This window comes from Sander lucioperca, chromosome 4 (genome assembly GCF_008315115.2).
Source record: "Sander lucioperca isolate FBNREF2018 chromosome 4, SLUC_FBN_1.2, whole genome shotgun sequence".
NCBI lineage: Eukaryota > Metazoa > Chordata > Actinopteri > Perciformes > Percidae > Sander > Sander lucioperca.
In genome coordinates, this window is record NC_050176.1 from 12,497,500 (window position 1) to 12,515,782 (window position 18,283).

An 18,283-nucleotide genomic window follows, 5' to 3' on the forward strand; every position below is an offset into this window, starting at 1 on the left:
ATAAGTGGCGGTAGCAACATTTTATGTGAACTGAATGAAATGTCATTCCTTTATTTTTCATCTATCTACTTGACATTATGAGCAATCAAAGAAGTAACTTTAAAAGTGGTCATTCACGTTCGGCTCTGGTGAAAGTGACAGACAGGGACTGTCTACCAATGAACGATAGATTATTTTACTGACGCTGTGACCACATCCCAAGTCAGCAAATCAGCATTTAGTGTAGGGCGGGGCGATGACGAGAGGGTAGCAACAGTTGCCCGGGTGAAGGCAAGGCGCCATAGTCACGGTAGTCCTAGCGACAAGAACCAAGCAACGGGAGTCAACAACAACAACCTAAATATAAGGGGAAACAACTTCAACGACTAAAAAGGACAATATTGGGACAAACTAGAGGTGAAAAAGTAAAATATATAGTATAATTATCATTCAATTTTCTCTTATTTTATATGTGTACTTGTTTGTACAACCGTCAGCGTTATTAACGTGAAAATGGTCGAGCTACACGGTGATGTATGTGGTTGCTAGCTCCTTTCCAAACGGAGACCGTTGTTATGGCGATGTCAGATCTTTGATACGAGCACAAGATGGCGGGTGTGTAGTGTTGTAGTGCCACTCGTACTTTTTTGGCTAATTTCTTAGAATGTTCAGGGCTTTTCTTACAGTTTCGATTACGATAACATTATAATGAGACGGGTTTGGTCATGGATTTATTAACTATCCAATACGAGTAACGTTAACAAGCAACTAGCGATAGCTCTCTCTAACGTCACAACTCAACGTGAGCTGCTAGCTGGGGAAGCTATCACTCTCGCTTTCTCAACTCACTTTTCAAGCAAGCTATCCAGGAACATTAGCTAGATATAGAAAAGCACATGGAACTTGTTACGCAACTACGAGTTCTAAACGCTGAGATATGAGCGTAACGTTAGTATGATTCATAATCTTTTAGTGACTTTGAAAAAGTTTTTGGTCTGACATTGAATTCGGCAAGTCACTCCCATGATCATGGGATCGACGGATGATCATAGATTGTTTTGTTTGCTGTGTTGGTTTACAGTACGCAGGAGTGGCTAATCCTCCAGTGGGATGGCCTAAAGTCTTGAATGACAGTGGGTCCAATGTTTAATGTGGGAGTATTTCCAAATGGTAATATCAGCAACTGTCCATTGTCGCGTGTTTCCACATTTTTAGTTAGTCATTTAGTTTGATTTCACTTGAAACACCATGGTCACGGTTAATAAGCCTTGTTTTGGAAATGTAATTCGTTGCTTTAATCATGGTGATTAAGGTCGCACTGTGTTTCATACAGGAAAAGCTGTAGACTACTGTGAGTCTCAGACAAAAGCCCTACTTCCTCCTTTTTATGTTCCACGTGCACACACGAGCTAGCTAGGTCAGTGTGGAATAACATGCCAACAAGTGTGTTATTATGTATGTTTGTAGCACTTAAAATAATGAGTGCTGATTCTTTTTTATCCTCAGAACTAGCGCCTCAAAGCATTGGTTGCCATGGCAACTTCTGGATACTCAGAGGACCTTCAGCCTCAGCAGGCCAATGCAGTAACCATAGCAACACCTTCTGCTACCACACCCTCATCCGCAAAGACGGCACACTTCCTGTCCGAGATCCCACCAACCTCTGGAGCCATTGCATCGGCTAACCAATCAGCCACTGTCTCAAAAACAGGACAGGATGCACTTTGTTCTCAAGCGCCGCCCAACAGCCAGAAGGCAGTGGTTCTGACGACTCCCACGCAGCACTATGTAACCCAAGAAATCCAGCACTCTGGGGTCCAGAAAAGTAATGGTCAGAGCAACTCGCCCCAGTACATCATAGTAACTGTTACAGGTGAGAGACAGAGGTATGACTGACACATACCTAGATAATACACACTGTGCACACACACGTAATACGCATTTTCTAGCAGCAGGAGGGCACGATATGGTATGCAGCCAATGTATCTGGGGTGTAAGCAACAGGCTGGATCCTGGTTGGAGACTGGCAGTTTGTCCGGCATAGTGGTGGATTCGAGTAACCAAACAGTGCAGAGCACGGTTGTGTTTATATATCTTTAAAATTACGACAAGTGCTTGGGTTTAGTTGCCAGGGCCCATTATGATCTATTGATAGTTAAATCAAAGTGGTATCACACAGTGCTTAAACAATTAGTCCATTAGTTAAACGACAGAAAATAAATTGTCAACAACTTTGATAATAGAGTAATTGTCATTTATCCATGAAAACCCCCAAATATTTACTGGTTTAGGGTTCTCAAATGTGAGGATTTTCTGCTTTCCTCTGTTGTACATCATTGTAAATTCAATATTTTTAGGTTACAGGTTTTCAGGCCTACCTAGTTGCATCCTTTCTTTAAAATAGTCTGATTAGATGTCTGGAATGAAGCAGAGAGCTAAGTCTCACCAGGATCGAAAAAAAAACACTGATGTAGTTTGCCTGTCTGGTTGGGTGGTGCATACATTATGAGGACAAAATAAGCTGATGGACTTGGTTGCTAGGCTGCATAGTCCCAAATGTGGGAGCATGGATGGCTAAGGATATAACCTGAATTCACTTCTACTCTGCTGCTTTTGCTGTTATAGAGAGTCGATGGTATAATGACAGGATTTGTTTTCAATTATATTTCATCAACATGACTTTTATTGTGCAATTCCTGCAGTGGTACAAAAAAAATTGATAAGCCAGTATCTATGGTAGCTAATGCACTGTGTGCTTACCAGGCTTTGGACCAGATATTAGTTCAAATTAATTTAGGTCATTAGTTTTTTTTTTTTTAATACATCCTGAATTATAAAACAAATGCTCGGTCATAAAGAAATCAGTTAGTATTTTTAAAATGGGGTGTTAATGAGCGAGTATTGACCCCAACACCGGTGTATGTTTATTTTAGGGCCGTCTATTCGTAGATCTTTTTGCCTGCTAGTATCATGTAACACTGTGTACTCTCACCCAGAGTGAGACTCACAGGCCTGGGGCTTGTCTCACTCTCATGAAGTAGGACTAAGTTATCTGAATAACTGGGCTTAGTAAAACCTGGCATTCCCTCATATCTATGTGTAGAGCGGGGTTCTACTCTAGTAGTAGTAGTAGTAGTAGTGGTACAGTAGTTTTCACGTCCATAAAAAAGGATACACTTAAGCTATTGTGCTTTTTTCTTCAATATATCCACATTTATGATAGCAGCCTAGAATGATGTACTTAAAGGTTTCCATTAAAAACAGTATGAATATACAACACGGTCTCACGGCAGTTCGTGAAATAGTCATGTTATTTTTAATCTATTGATTCGTGTACACAGACACGTTATGTTGTTTATTTCGTGGCGGTCAGCACGTAATAACATAACATAACATAGCCTTTCATACACAGAGTGCAGCTCAAAGCGCTTTACATCCAGTAATGGGAAGCATCTATACGGAGGTTGGGTTTAGGAAAAGAAGAACGGGGAAAGTTAACGTCACACGCCGGGACACGATCCGCGGTCTCTGGGGGACGCGGGACAACAACGGGATGGTTGAGTTTAGGAAAAGAACAACGGGGAAAGTTAAAGTCACATGCGGGACACAATCCCCAGTCTCCAGGGTGAAAGTCCTGTGTTGTTTGACCCATCCACCACCCCAACCAACCTCCCTGTGCGGATTTTCGGCATTTCATACTACTCGCTACCGTAGTCGTGCTGTGATCACAAAAGATGCTTCCCATTGAAATACATTACTTTAAAATACGTGCTGACCATCACGAAAAAAAACCGAGATAAACGTGTCCGTGTACACGAATCAATAGATTAAATAACGTGACCGTTTCACGATCTGCCGTGAGACTGGGTTGAAATACACAAGGTTTTGATATGGTAATAACCTGCTGATTTTGAATAAAACACAAGAGAAGGTATCATGTAACATATAAAAAGGAAAAAAATATGTTTTCTGTACGGCTGGGACTTTATAATATCAGTAGCTGTTCGTTTGAAATAAAAATCAATTTTGCAGCATGGATTGTGTAGAAGCAGACGGGCTTGTTGTCGGTAGCTCACTCGATTTGAAGACAGTACACTCATGCATTTACCTTATACTGGCAGAAATTACAGCAGAAATCTTCTAATTGAAGTTAACTATATAGTTAGGGCTAAAACTATTTTCATTATCAGTTAACATTATCTTGTTGATATATTGATTAATAAAATTATTATTCCACTGATAAAATCATACTGCTTTTTTTTGGCTCTCGTAATCAATAAATGATGGATATTTTTATGTGACCTAATTAATGTTTAGACTTTATGATCAAAATGTAGCTTAATAGAAAAAGTAAAAGCTACATTTTGAATGTGATGAAAATTGTCAAATATGTATACCTGTATTAAATGTGCCTGTTTTATCAATAGGATTTGGTTGGTTGTTGGACAAGCCTACTATTCTGGTCCTACCTGCAATTGTCAGGATTGGTTAACCTAAACAAAGCCATGGACCAGAATGGCTTCCCCACTCGCCTTCCTTATTTTGTTCAGTCAGTCAGTACCCTCAGTAGGCTTTCCCCCTTTGAATCAAGGAATGAAGGTATGTGGCCGGGTTGGCTCAGTGGGTAGAGCAGGTGCACATATACTTGGAGGTTTATGCCTCAATGCAGAGGTCCAGGTTTCGAATCCGACCTCTGACGATTTCCTGCATGTCTTCCCCCTCTCTCTCTCTCTCCCCTTTCTCACCTAGATGTCCTGTCGAATAAAGGTGGAAAAGCCCCCAAAAAAATCTTAAAAAAGAAAAAGAAAAAAAGTAATGAAGGTATAAAAGTTGCCGCCAGACAGAGGTGACTAGTTAGATATTGAACTAGGAAAACACCATGTAACCTCTAACGACGATTAACATTTTTTTTTTTTTTCTTTTTTCTTTTGTGATAATTTTTTTTTTTATTAGCACCTTCAGACATACAAAACAATCTGTCACAATATGTGATAACGTCAGATGGCGCACAGAACAAAGAAACACAAATTGAACAAGAACAAAGACAACATTTTTCATTTTTTAACAAAATACAAAACATACAACTCACAACATGAACACCCCCCCCCACCCCCCGTTAATATGACATTTTTTTCAAAAGCCGCCTCCCTAGCCATCTCACAAGCCCACGCCTGGATTGACGGCACTCCTTCATTCCTCCATCCTCTTAAAATAATCTGTCTGGCTATCGTTAAACTTGTCTGGACACAGCTTCTTGTGTGCTTTTCCATCCCGCGTAGGATTGACACATCTCCCAGAACAAAAATAAAAAAGTTATTTACTTTCCACCTCTCCAGGTGGGAACGACGAACAGTTAGTTCTCACTTTCCATCACTTATCATAATCCAAAATTAAACTGAGTGATGGGCTGTGCCAGGTTGTGTGCTGGCTCAAGTGTATGTTCACAGCGGTTAACCCAGGTTGAAGTGAGAGCAACACAGTTGAAGCAGGACGGTGGAAAACAGTTTAGGTAGACTGTTTTTTCACCTGAAGGGTACAAGAAAGTGAATATTACCCTCTTGCCCTCCGCCCACTCTCCATCCTCTGTTTTCTCCCTCTATCCATCATCCCTCGTGTATCTCTCATTTCCCTCTCTACTCTGATCTGCATGTTTACAAGATGGAGTGATTTCTCTCTCCATCTGGGGAGATTAGCTGTCCAAGGCTGTCCTTCTGACATGCAAGATATAAGGATGAAAGCAGAGTTGGACAGACACACTTTTTCCTCCTCCCTACTATCGGTCTCATCTCAGCTGAACAAAAAAAGAAAGAAAAAAAAATCTTTGTTGCAGGATGTTCTGCGGTGGCTGTTATTATGATTTGGAAGCAGTATGTCGTGAGTATTGAACTTATGGTAATAGTGGCTGGCTTTTCTGTTGCTTTGTTCAATGCTCTGATGAAACCTCTCTCCCTCTGCCATCCCTAGAGGGCTCAGTTCACTCCAATGACAGCCTGTCAGACTCTAGCCCACCTGCCACTGCTGTTCCTACTCAGGTGGTCCAACCAGTGCAGACCACCCAACAGGTAAGATGCACACATATACACAAACCCCGTTCATTTACCATTTGACCACGTAGGAGCAAGTCACAACGAAAGGTTGAGCACCCATTAGTTCTATCTGACACTGTGGCTTTACTCACCTGCAGAGGTCAGTGTTACAAGCGGTGTCGCAGGCAGCCAAGAGGATTCAGATCAACAACCTACAGTCTGTGGACATTAACCAGGAGGTAAACAGACAAAACATTGTCCTCTTATAATGTAAGAAAGTATACAATAAATACATTCAGTTGACGTGTAAAGGTAATGTGATCTTTTTAGCAATGGCTTGTCCACAAGCAGACAGAAAGAGGGATGTAGGAGAGAAAGCCCCCTTTTTTTTAAATCAAAGTCATTTAAAAATGAAATTGTGAACAGGGTGAATCGAGATCGCGATTTGATAATTATTTATCGTGCAGGCCTTGCCCCTAGTGCCCTTTTTGACTAAATAAGTAATTTCCCGCCGGCTTTGCACGTCTTTTTACCTTCATCACAACGGCCTCCCCAGGCTGTCTTGAGATGTACCTGAACACTGAACTCTGCAGGTCATGCTGTGTACCTCTGTGAGTGAATGAGCTGTGTCTGAACCACCACTTACATTCATCTTTAATGGCAGACTACTACCCTACTACTTCTTTGGTTGTTCTAGTTGTACTCCTTAATACTTGATGTCCTTAAACTACCAAGAAATGCTGTGAACAACTTGGCTTTCATTGATGTATCACAAAATGATGGTGAGCTGTCAAACCGGTTTCATAAATTGTGCCTGCTCGGTCCCTCCAACTCCAAATGAGTGCTTTGTTGCTCCGTTCTCCTGAATGTGTACGTAGACACAATAACACGCTTGCCATAACTTTATAGGGTAATACTACTGAATGTCAATATTGTGTTTACAGCTTGTTGTGCTGCTTTACATTTCCTGTTTGCTTGTTGTCCAGGTGGAGCATGTGTACTCTGGCCAGGTGCAGTATGTGGACGGAGGAGGAGACGCGACTTTTACCACGTCCTCCATGTGAGTAGAGAGGAACCTGCTCTGTTTGCATGTTGACGTAGGCATGCTCACACACATGATCGATTACACACACCGCGCAACTGTCCTGGACACACAACTACGGTGCATTTATATGTTTCTGTTTGTGTGCGTAAATGTCTTTTCCTGTCCAGTCGATCGAGCAACTACCCTTTCTCCGACTCGCCCCTCTACTCCCAGACCCCTCCCTCCTCCTCCTCCTACTACGAGGCCACACCCAGCTCTGAGGCAGACATCACTGCCTCTGTGACCTCGCAGCCAGTTTCTGTGGCAACAGCGGGAGCCAATAGTGGGGGAGCGGCTGCGGGCGGAGGGGGCTATGTCATTCAAGGAGGTTATGTGTTAGGAGGAGCAGCAGCAGGTGGAGGAGGACAGAGTTACTCCAGCCCTAACTCTCGTGCCCCACCCGCTACTGTAAGTACTCAAGTTCAAAGTGAACAATGTATTAGTTACAATCTAAGATGTGGAAGTTCAGAAAATGAAATTCTGTGACCGACCCTAGGTGCAGTGGCTGTGTGATAACTACGAGGGGGCGGAGGGGGTGAGTTTACCTCGCTGCACCCTCTACTACCACTACCTGCTGCACTGCCAGGAGCAGAAACTAGAACCTGTTAATGCAGCATCCTTCGGCAAACTCATCAGGTCCGTCTTCATGGGGCTACGTACACGGAGATTAGGGACCAGGTATATATACACATGCACGCACACACACACACACACACACACGCACACACGCACATACGCACATAGGTACATTGATTTTGCTAGACGTGTCTCTCAGGGCAATATCAGAACTCTTTGTGTGTGTGTGTGTGTGTTTCAGAGGGAACTCTAAGTACCACTACTATGGACTGAGGATCAAATCTGGTTCCCCGCTGCTCAGACTGATGGATGAACAGCAGCACATGGCGATGAGGCAGCAGCCTTTCTCACAGAAAAACAGGTATCCACACAGGGTTGCGTACTTGGGTCCCTGTGGCTATAGATGGAATTTGTAATTTCAGCATTCATTTTGACATCTGGTTGTGAATATTGTTTCAAAAAAATCACAATACGGCACAGTATATCAAGACTTAAAAAAAATACCTCTTTTGTGGTTTTTGTGGTCTGGATTGCAACGTGTCCTCGATGCACTTTCATTTACACATCTACAGTATCTAGAGCTGACCACATGGGATTGGGTCATCCAGACACATTATACTGCCAAACTTGAACAAGGCAGCAAGTGCATCATTGTGGTAGATGATCGATTTAAATGAAAAAGATCTAACAGTGGCTTTGCTTACGATGATATTGCAGCCTGTTTCCAGTGTTCCAGTTGCAACATAAGCTGTGTTTTCTCTGTGACTCTTTCTCTGTGTGTCTCGCTGACCCCATTTCAACCTGGCATTCAAATCCGATCTGAGTGATCTGATCCCAAGTGGACAGGTCTAAGTACAGGTGGGAATGCACCCAGGACGCAATGAGATCAGATCACTCAAACCACATTCAGAGGTAATTTAGGCCACACGTGACCACATTCTCACAGCAGTGTGTACGTGCATGTGTCCTGGGCCACATTAAGGACCGCATACTCAACTGTGAGCGAATTTCTCATTCAAAGTATTTCTCATATAGCAGAAACCACTGAGAGTGAATCGTGTGCTTTGAGTGTTATAATCATACTGTCAGTGATGTGTCTGTGTTGTTTGTTTCGGTACTGCCTGCTCCTGTATCCCTAGCTGTCTGGAGCTATGTGCCAGGCAGCCGCCGGTATAAAATAACCTCATTTTACGTTTCATAAAACCTCCCCGAAATCACGAATATGTAGGATATTACTACAGACATTCCTGTTCATATTCGCAACTTCTCCTTTTGCCATTAAGAAGCCAGCGAGCCTGAGTGGTCAAAGCAGCGGCTGTAAAACGGTAGATGCTAGATGGCACCGGATACACACGTTAATGTCAACACGGGCATACTGCACAGGCATCAACACCTGGGCTTTAACACCATTCTACAGACGTTACTGCAGTGTTTATATTTTACATACTATACACTCTTGGTTGCTGATGTTGTTAATTATTTCTCCCCAATTTTGGATTCCATTCCTGTTGGAACATTTTCGATGTGTGTAGTTTTTTGGTTTAATAGCCTAATTGGTGATTTTGCTGCTATACTCCGTAACAGTCATTCCACTGCTACTTGTAGCTACATGCTAATCTTTTAGGGAAACCTGTAATCTTGGTTGCCAATTTTGGGTCACATTGCTTCTGGAACATGTCCAGGTGTGTAGTTTTTGGTTTATAAGCCTTTATTGTTCATTTCTAACGGTAGAAAGTGCCGTTATATTCTGTTACAGTCTGTCCACTTGTGATTGGATCACTCAGATCGGATTTTTAATACCAGCTGGAAATGCAGCGTTTGATTGATGGGTACTCTGTCCCATAGGATAAAGCCACTTCAGAAGTCACAGGGGATCACCAATGGGACATCAGGTGGGATGGGTCAGCAGCAGGCGGCGGCACTATGTGATATTTCGGCGCAGGTGCAACAGTACCAGCAGTTTCTGGGTGAGCAACACTTGCACTCTGCAAAATGTTCACCGTTTTTTTTTTTCTAGCAATACAATAAGAAATAGATACTTTCATCTTGTGTTCTTGGTGCTCTTGGTACTCCCGTATACAAGCTGTGAATAACTGCTGTCTCTTGTGCAGAGGCATCAAGGCCGCTGCCAGACTTTGTGGACATTGATCTGCAAGATGGAACCCTGCCCGATGGGATCCTTTTAGAACACCTCAAGGCCTTTCAGACTCTCTACAGAGAACACTGTGAGGTAGGCAGTCATGGACAAAGACAGTTAGACATGTTAGCTTTGTACTCTGTCCACATACATGGGTCATAGCGCTTGATGCAGATACTGTTCAACACCATTGTTGTATGGCACAGCATTGTTAAATGCTTAAAGATAAAAGCTCCCTGCACTACTAAAACATTCTTTACAATGAAAATGTCAAGCAATCATGGCGTCGGAAGTGTGAAGACGGTTTAGACACCTCTGTGGTGTTGTGTGTGATCTCCACAGGCCATTCTGGACGTGATGGTCAACCTTCAGTTCACTCTCGTGGAGACACTTTGGAAATCCTTCTGGCGGTTCAGCCAGAGCAGTGACACCGAGTCACTCAACCTGTAAGTGTCATTAATACACTCAGACAATCTGATGGAAGAAATACTAGCACATCTAAATCTCATCCACTGCTGTTGGTCTGTCTTGTGCTCCTCCAGGCACAATGAGTCTGAGAAGCGTCTGCCCAAATCGTGCCTGGTGGTGCTGTGTAAGTATGAGCCAGTGCTGCGCTGGACCAAAGAGTGCGACAACCTGCTCTACCAGACTCTGGTGGAGATCCTCATCCCTGATGTACTGAGACCCATCCCCAGTAAGTTAGTAAGGCCCGTAAGTGAGGCTATCAAGACATTCATTGACAGATTTACAGCATGCAGGCCTTAATCTGGGGCAAAGTTCTTCTACTACACATCTCTACAGATATAAATCTAAACTCTCTCTCTTTCTCCTCTACATCGCCACCATCCCTTCCTCAGGTGCCTTAACTCAGGCCATCCGCAACTTTGCCAAGAGTCTGGAGAACTGGTTGACAGGCGCCATGATGAACATCCCAGAAGAGATGGTTCGCATAAAGGTATTTGCACTCTTCTGCACTGATTACATGTCAAGACAGAGCTCTGCATCACTTTTTTAGATATTTTTTAGATATTTACTTACTTACTCTTACATGGCCAGATGTTAACAGGTTTTTTAAGATCCTATCCAGATGATGTCTCGATCCAGTTCAGATGTCCGATGTCACACCTGGCATGGCAATTTATCTTAAATGTCTCGAGTGACCGCTTTTTATTATGTTGGATGGGATGTATCTTTGGTGTGTCTAAGTACAGTATGTATTTATACATCTTCAGTGCTGTTCTCTTGTGATTGGAAAACCCAAGATGCACTTAAGTTCTGAGTGTGAACTGGGCCTTATTCTTCCTGACGTGCCATCTAATTATGGCTCCATTCATTCTCTCTCCCCTTCAGGTGCTGTGTGTGGGCTCCTTCTCCCAGACGCTGCGCCGCTATACCAGCCTGAACCACCTTGCCCAGGCAGCCCGCGCCGTCCTCCAGAACTCCGCCCAGATCAACCAAATGCTCTCAGACCTCAACAGGGTTGATTTTACTAATGTTCAGGTTTGTACTTCCATCTCCTCCCTCCCATCTGCTACTGTACATTAGTGTTTTAGGTGAAATAGAGCAGACGCCTGACACTGTCCACCTGTGTCCCCCCTCAGGAGCAGGCATCCTGGGTATGTCAGTGTGAAGACCGTGTGGTACAGCGGCTGGAGCAAGACTTTAAAATGACCCTGCAGCAGCAAAACTCTCTGGAGCAGTGGGCTACCTGGCTGGATGGTGTTGTCTCTGAGGCCCTGAAGCCCTACGAACACAGCCCTGTTGTGCTACCAAAGGCTGCAAAGGTTTTCCTGCTCAACTGGTCCTTCTATAGGTGAGGGGAAAAGGAAAAATGTGATATAGAAAATATATTTGGTTTATGTTGGAGATAATTGTCTATCTTCTCCGCTTTTCCTCACTAGCTCTATGGTAATCCGGGACCTGACTTTGCGCAGTGCTGCCAGCTTTGGCTCCTTTCACCTGATCCGCTTGCTGTATGATGAGTATATGTACTACCTGATAGAACACAGGGTGGCCCAGGCTAAAGGAGTGACACCCATTGCGGTCATGGGAGAAGTACGTGTCTGCACACTCAGTCACATAGTAGCCGTCTGAACTTGATGATACATGTTTATAAATGTCCAGGTCCTTACTCTGTGTTGCAGTTTGCCAGCACTGTCAAGAGCCGAATCTCTCCGGACCTGGAGAAAGGTAATTTCAGTGGGGTTCTCCTCACGAAGATGTTTGGTTTCAGCTCCCAGCCTCTGTTATCAGGTTCACTTAATAAATGTCACTTCAATGCCTGTCTCCATCAGAAGAAGAAGAGGATGACGAGGAAGAGGAGAGCGAGGACGAGGGGGGAGATCTCGTGCTGCAGTCCAGCTCTCTGAGAGCGGTCGATGACGAGAAGGACTCGATGGAGCCGCCCACCAAGCTGCCCAGGACCACTTTCAATCTGCACTCTCTGACCGACAGCACCCCATCTTAGCCGCTCATTTGTATAGTTATCACACACACACACACACACACACACACACACACACACACACACATATTTTGCTTTAAGTTTAACATCATGTCATACCATTCTGTCACCCTGTTTGGCCTTCCGTTTTGCAAACAGATAATGTTTGCTGTCGTGTGTGTGTGTGTGTGTGTGTGTGTGTGTGTGTGTGTGTGTGTGTGCGTGCGCGTGCAAGTATGTGAGAAAGTAGGAGAGCCCTTTGCCATTATTTTTCTCTTTGCCTTTATCTGATATTTTACAGTCCTTCTCTCGTTCCCTGTGCCTTCCCTGTTTGTCCAGTGTCAAGATGCCAGTAGCCACCTCTGTCCAGTCTCAACTATATTGTATACAATATATATTAATATGTACAGATGGGTGACAAATTAAAGGAAAAACCTGAATATACAGTATGAGTGAGGATGCAGATGCTTCCAGAGAGGTGCGCTGCATGGTACAATTAAGCAAATAACATCCAATCATGCTCTGTGGCATGTATAAAAATGCTGAGCAGGCCCAGTTGATTCTGATTTTGTATCAAGATGGCAAGAGGAAAAGATCTGAAGAGTTGTAACTCAGTTTTTTTTTTTTTTTAACATGCACATGAAAATGATGTCAATGATATGCTATGGCCTTCACAGTCACCAGATCTCAACCCAATTAAAAAAACCTATGGGAGATTTTGGAGCGACATATTAGACATCAGAATGAGGCAAAATCTTTTGGAAGAATGTTTTTCATCCCTCCAGTAAAGTTCCAGAGACGTGTAATCAATGCCAACACCTTACTAAGACACTTTGTTGTTTTTTCCTTTTAGTTGGTCACCTGTCTGTATATTCTTGATTCCCTCTTGCCCCGCCTTAACCGCTGACCTGATTGCTGAGGAGAGATGAGAAGACTCCAAGTGTTCTTCGTACTCTAAACTCAAAAATATCTCGTACCTTGCCTTTAAGCGATGACTATGCAGGGCACTGTCTGAAATATACAATGTTTTAATCTCAGAGTAGCATCTGGAATGATACTGCACCATGGATTTTGTTGGCACATGGATGTTGATTGACAGATATGTGGATGCCATATTTGACTTCATTTCATTTATTAATTTGGCCAATTAACTGATACCCTGTGCCTTTGAGAGATTTCTAGCCTAAAGAAAGCTTATATTCTATATATTCTGTATCGTGGATTAATAAATGAAAGTCCTGTGAAGTAGTCTTGGTGTTGTCATGAACTTTTACTAGCTGTGACAAAAAAAATGTAAATGGTGACAGTCAAGCCTTGTGATGATTTTGCCCAGTTTGCTGTTCATCCATCCATCCATTCATTCTTTCAAGATAATTTCTTTTACACACACAATTTAGACACCACCAGACACTTCATAGATGCAGTGCAAGTTGAATGGGCCACAGGATAAGATCAAAGCTTCTCCCACCCAATCAGCAGCACTTTCTACACTGTATCCATGGCGACCTTTGTGCCAGCTAGATGTACCAGCTACAGCTATCTCAAAGTTTTTGTAGTGTAAAAGTAATGTGTATTTTCTGGGTATCAATGTTGAACATTTTGTAAATGACCTATATTATGTACCTTTGGTGAACCTTGTCACATATCCAAACTATTTGTATGTTGTTTAACCATTGTTGCCTTAAGAAATATGTTGTGCTACGTCCACTATCCAGATGATTGAACTATATTTTTTATTGTAATGACGGACCAAGCATGTGAATATGGTGACTTTCTAGATGGACCCTTTCCAAAGAGCACATGCTCAACCAGCAGCTTCTCACATGGCATGAGCAGATGTTGATTTTATGAAGTGTTGGGACTGTCCTCCTTCAGGATGACTACCGACTACAAAGATCCCACCAAAGAGCACTAAATAGAAAACAAGAGTATATTTACATTTATGCATATGGTGAGGACAAACAACAAAATAAAATCAACTGCTAACTGCGATGTTACTATTATAAAATTGTGACTTGGATTTTGTCCTTGGCTAGTGCTGCTGAACCTTTTCTAAATGAGGTCCTCTTGATGTTATTCTGAAGACCTTTGTACTTAAATCTGTGATCGTTTGTAGCTTTATTCTCACTGTTAACTAAAAGGATCTGATTACTCTTAAAACTTGTGCCAGATTTTTTTTTCTTCACGGCACAGCAGCCACTCAAGACTTGATCTTCTGTTCTTGATCTTTGCTCAACCGCATCCCTTAGACCAGAGCAGAGGTTCCCTAACTTTTGGGCCTATGACCCCTTAAAGGGGTTGTACATCCATAAAGTTGGTAAACTCACAATAGATTTTTATTTTTAAATAACGGTCAAAATTGAAGCAGTAGAGACTGAGATATCCCGACTTTTAGTCGATATGAGCCAAGCTCCAAAACTACTGGATCCTACATTTCCCATTATGCAGTTCAATAGCAAATTTAGTTTCACCCTCACTGCCTCTTGAATGCCCAATTCTAACAAAGGCTTTCTGTTAAATAACCTCTCAAGTACAAAACAGCAGAGTGTCTTTAAAATTACTGCAAATGTCTACCAGTTGAAAAATGAAAATACTATTTATATTCCATGTTTTATTTGAGTAACTTAAGGAAATAAAACCATTCAGCAATTCACAAGAAATAAAGCAAAAACTAGACTCGCAAGCCAGCATAAAGGGGTACAAGCACCACAACGCAATTTTCACTAGTTCTCAGAATCTTTGTGTCAAGTTCTTATTACAGCAGACCCACAAAAAACCTTTGAATGTTTTATTTTCACAAAATCCAACCCCTCTACTTCCATGGCATAGGTTTAAAAAAAGACCCTAAGAGTCAAGTGATGCAGTATTGTGTTCAGAAGGTCTAATTTTGAATACTGCAGCTTTATGAATCAACACAGCTAGACTGAACTGGTCCAGTGATGAAACAACTTGTTCAGAAGCAGCAGACTGTCAAATGTTACATACACATTAAACATGCACGCAAATTATTTCTCTGGATGAAATCCCCTTGTGAACATCACACTGGTGCAGAGATTGCATATGCTCAGTTACACTCGCACTACAATAACAGTACGCCTTTATGTATAAAAACAAAAAAGTAAAAACTAAATCTTCTTTCAGTCCGACTCTCGGTTTTGGCGGTTGCAATGATACAGTACACAATTACACAAGAAAACAAATTAAACACACATACCACCCAAAACATCGTCATCTTTACAGCATCTAGAGCGTTCTTTGTTCGGTTTCTATTTGACACGCGTTTGAACTACATGTTACCAAAGTGCAGTCGCTGAACGTGAGCAGTTCTGCTCAGATGAAGGTCGAGCTCCGTACTGACGACGAGGCCATGTTGACGTGCATCTGTGTGTGCTTTTGTTTCCGTTGCTTTGACATTTCTTCTTTCATCATAATACAATCCAGGTACTTCGGTCACTATCTGCCAACACTTGCAGGGACGAGCCTACGGGTGAGAAGATGAGAGGGTGTGTTACAATTCACACGTATCTAGACACAAATAAAAAAATAAAAAATAAAAAAAGTTTGCAGACTGTAAAACTTCCAACATTGGCAGGGACCTTTGTCTTAAAAACAGGGAACACAATGCCTGATCACACCAAACTCAGCTTTTCTTTAAGGAGGCAGTGAGGAGTACCTGAGGTCCACACAGTACTGACAACACCTCCTTAGAGTTTACTGCAATAACAAACGATGCGGCTTAAATTTATGAGACTTTAACCAACACTAAATACTAAATCCTACAACTGAAATTATCTGAGATAAACACTTAAAATAATCAAAGCGTTCCAGGGCGCTTATAGGCCGTTATCCATACTGGCTCACAAGGCCTTTTTCACTGAAGCCATTTTTACACGTCACAATAGGCAAAGCAGTATATAAGTATAAATGATAAAGTGATTGATGGCTGTATTCCATTTAGCCGCTTTGGTTTCAGGGTCCTGGTTAAGGCCTTTTGTTTTCACCGCAGACATTTTGACATGTCGTCGTAGGAAAAACAGTTAATCTTAGTACTTACACCTGTGCTTTTCTTACGGTTTCAAAATGTCTTCTGTAAATTGTGCACGCTGGCTCACTGTCTCGACTTACTGGGACACTTAAATACAACTGAGCCATCGTTAAGAATATTACTAACACCTGTGTTTTTCCTACTGTGACAAGACTTGTCAAAATGTCTGCTGTGAATGGCTTAGCAACACACTTAAAAGGAACAGAGCAGTCATTAATGTTATTAGTTCCACCTGTGCTTTTCCTGCTGTCTCAAGTCTAAATGGGATTGATTATTAGTAACACTAGTTAGGCACGTTGTCAACGTGGGAGTCAATAAAAGTGTGTGAGCCGTCTTGGTTCACACTGGTTCCGATTACGGAGCCTGCGTGTTTTTGTTTTATTACCTTCTGCTACAGTAGTTAGCACGCATTACCTTGGAGGGCTAACTTATTTTACATGAACGCCTTACGTAAAGAGTCCAGCCTTTATTGTAAGAGGATACTGTGGCATATTGAACAAAAAATTCTAGTCTAGTTTTCTTTTAAAGTGCTCATATTATGCTTTTTCCCTTTCCTTTATTGTGTTATATATCTTTTTTGTGCACGTTATAGGTTTATAAAGTGAAAAAGCCCAAAGTCCAGCCCAAAGGCACTTACCACCTCCAACAGAAAACACTGTTCACAAACTGCTCCAAACAGCGTCACTTTGTAACAAGTTATAATGCTCGCCTAGCTGCTAGCGTGGCACGCTCTGCTTCTTAAAGGCTAGTTGTCCTTACCTAGCTACTGCGTACTGTATGTGTGACTCCCAACAAAGATGGAACAGAAGTGAGATGCCTCACTCTGTAGCTAAAACAGAGAGCTCAACACACAGGGTGAAAAGAGGAGCTGCAGCAATGTGCAGTACAACAAAAATATGGTGTTTTTTGAAAATTAAACCATGTAAACATATTCTGGTACAACCTCTAAATACAATTATGAACTTGAAAATGAGCACAATATGAGCACTTTAATTTAACTGTTAAAGTAAATCAATGTCAGTATGTCCGTCACATACTGACCAGCAAACAAATACTGCGGAGCAGAATGTGCTGGTAACTGTAAGCTAACTGTGCGGTTCATTTTTTTTCTGACCTTTGAACCTCTGAACACCTTGGACCTCTGAACATTACAGCTTTTAATAGAGGTACATTCAATTCCCATGTACACAAAATACTCTGACTTGCCCTGGATGAATGTGAATCCTCATAGAAAGACATCTGGACAGCATTTTGAGATAGTATTCTGTTTGTGTTGGAGGGTGTATGGTAGATATTAGGACACTGAATGTGTGCGCAAATAAGTATACAACTCGCCTTTGTGTAGAGCTTCGTTGGTCATGCGATTAATGTAGCGGGAGCTGCTCTCGGGAACCAACCACTTCATCACTGTGTTCACGCAGGACTTCCTGTAAGAACTCCACACACTCCCACTGACAAGAGAGATCAAGATTGGCAACTTTAACACAACCTTAAATAAACAGAGCATAACAAGAAGGGACAAGCAGAAAGGTGTGTGTGTGTGTCAGTAGTTCCTCACCTGGTCTGACCCTTGACCTCTGTAAGGTCCCCAACACCCACGGTGCAACACACACCTGTGTTTAGGTCCCAGCTGACCTGCAGGTTGGAATGATACGTGTTTGGCCTGGAAACAGAAACAATGAAAAGCAGACTTAGCGGGGACAGAAAAAAAGTGGTAGATGCAGGGCTGTAGAAGGCTTTAGGTTTATTTAGGACAAGTACCTGCAGTGCTCCTCATCCAAGTTGGAGAAGGCCAGTAACAGCAGACCAATGTTGATCATCACAGTGTTGGTTTCAGGACACACCTGATACACATCACGCACACATTATCTCCAAGTCAAACGCCAACGTTTTGTTGCAACATTATTTTTAGACATAGTGTGAGTGTACAGTACTGTGCGTATGTGTGTGTGTGCGAACTTGCTTTAGAACTGGGCAATATATTGATATTATA

At 42.3% G+C, this 18,283-nt stretch overlaps 2 protein-coding genes across 9 annotated transcripts in view; one reads left to right on the plus strand and one right to left on the minus strand.

The window, feature by feature from the left end:
- The first annotated feature begins 220 nt into the window (after window positions 1-220).
- rfx1b (regulatory factor X, 1b (influences HLA class II expression)) lies at window positions 221-14,405 on the plus strand. Of its 7 annotated transcripts, none has more exons than XR_004103262.2 (19): window positions 221-396; window positions 1,486-1,852; window positions 5,944-6,041; window positions 6,164-6,244; window positions 6,992-7,065; window positions 7,218-7,497; window positions 7,586-7,767; window positions 7,907-8,026; window positions 9,511-9,632; window positions 9,777-9,895; window positions 10,145-10,248; window positions 10,345-10,496; window positions 10,660-10,757; window positions 11,153-11,302; window positions 11,404-11,615; window positions 11,704-11,857; window positions 11,947-11,992; window positions 12,097-12,815; window positions 12,848-14,405. XR_004103262.2 is itself a non-coding variant. In XM_031288807.2 (18 exons), exons 2-18 carry the CDS (start codon window positions 1,513-1,515, stop codon window positions 12,267-12,269), a joined length of 2,505 nt encoding a protein of 834 aa, XP_031144667.1. In that variant the 5' UTR covers window positions 221-396; window positions 1,486-1,512; the 3' UTR covers window positions 12,270-14,405. The 7 variants fall into 7 exon arrangements, 5 of the variants coding, with proteins under 5 accessions (XP_031144667.1, XP_031144673.1, XP_031144668.1 ...); XR_004897168.1 differs by having other exon boundaries at window positions 12,097-12,414; window positions 12,460-14,405; XM_031288807.2 differs by having other exon boundaries at window positions 12,097-14,405.
- A 222-nt stretch (window positions 14,406-14,627) lies between these two features.
- dcaf15 (DDB1 and CUL4 associated factor 15) overlaps window positions 14,628-18,283 on the minus strand; it is a 13,695-nt gene continuing 10,039 nt past the window's right edge. For both annotated transcript variants that reach the window (XM_031288816.2, XM_031288815.2), the window contains exons 10-13: window positions 18,052-18,134; window positions 17,849-17,953; window positions 17,626-17,741; window positions 14,628-15,726 (exon numbers count right to left, since the gene is read on the minus strand). In XM_031288816.2, coding sequence (XP_031144676.1) covers window positions 15,671-15,726; window positions 17,626-17,741; window positions 17,849-17,953; window positions 18,052-18,134 — 360 coding nt within the window. In that variant the 3' untranslated portion in view covers window positions 14,628-15,670. The remainder of the gene's footprint in view (window positions 15,727-17,625; window positions 17,742-17,848; window positions 17,954-18,051; window positions 18,135-18,283) is intronic.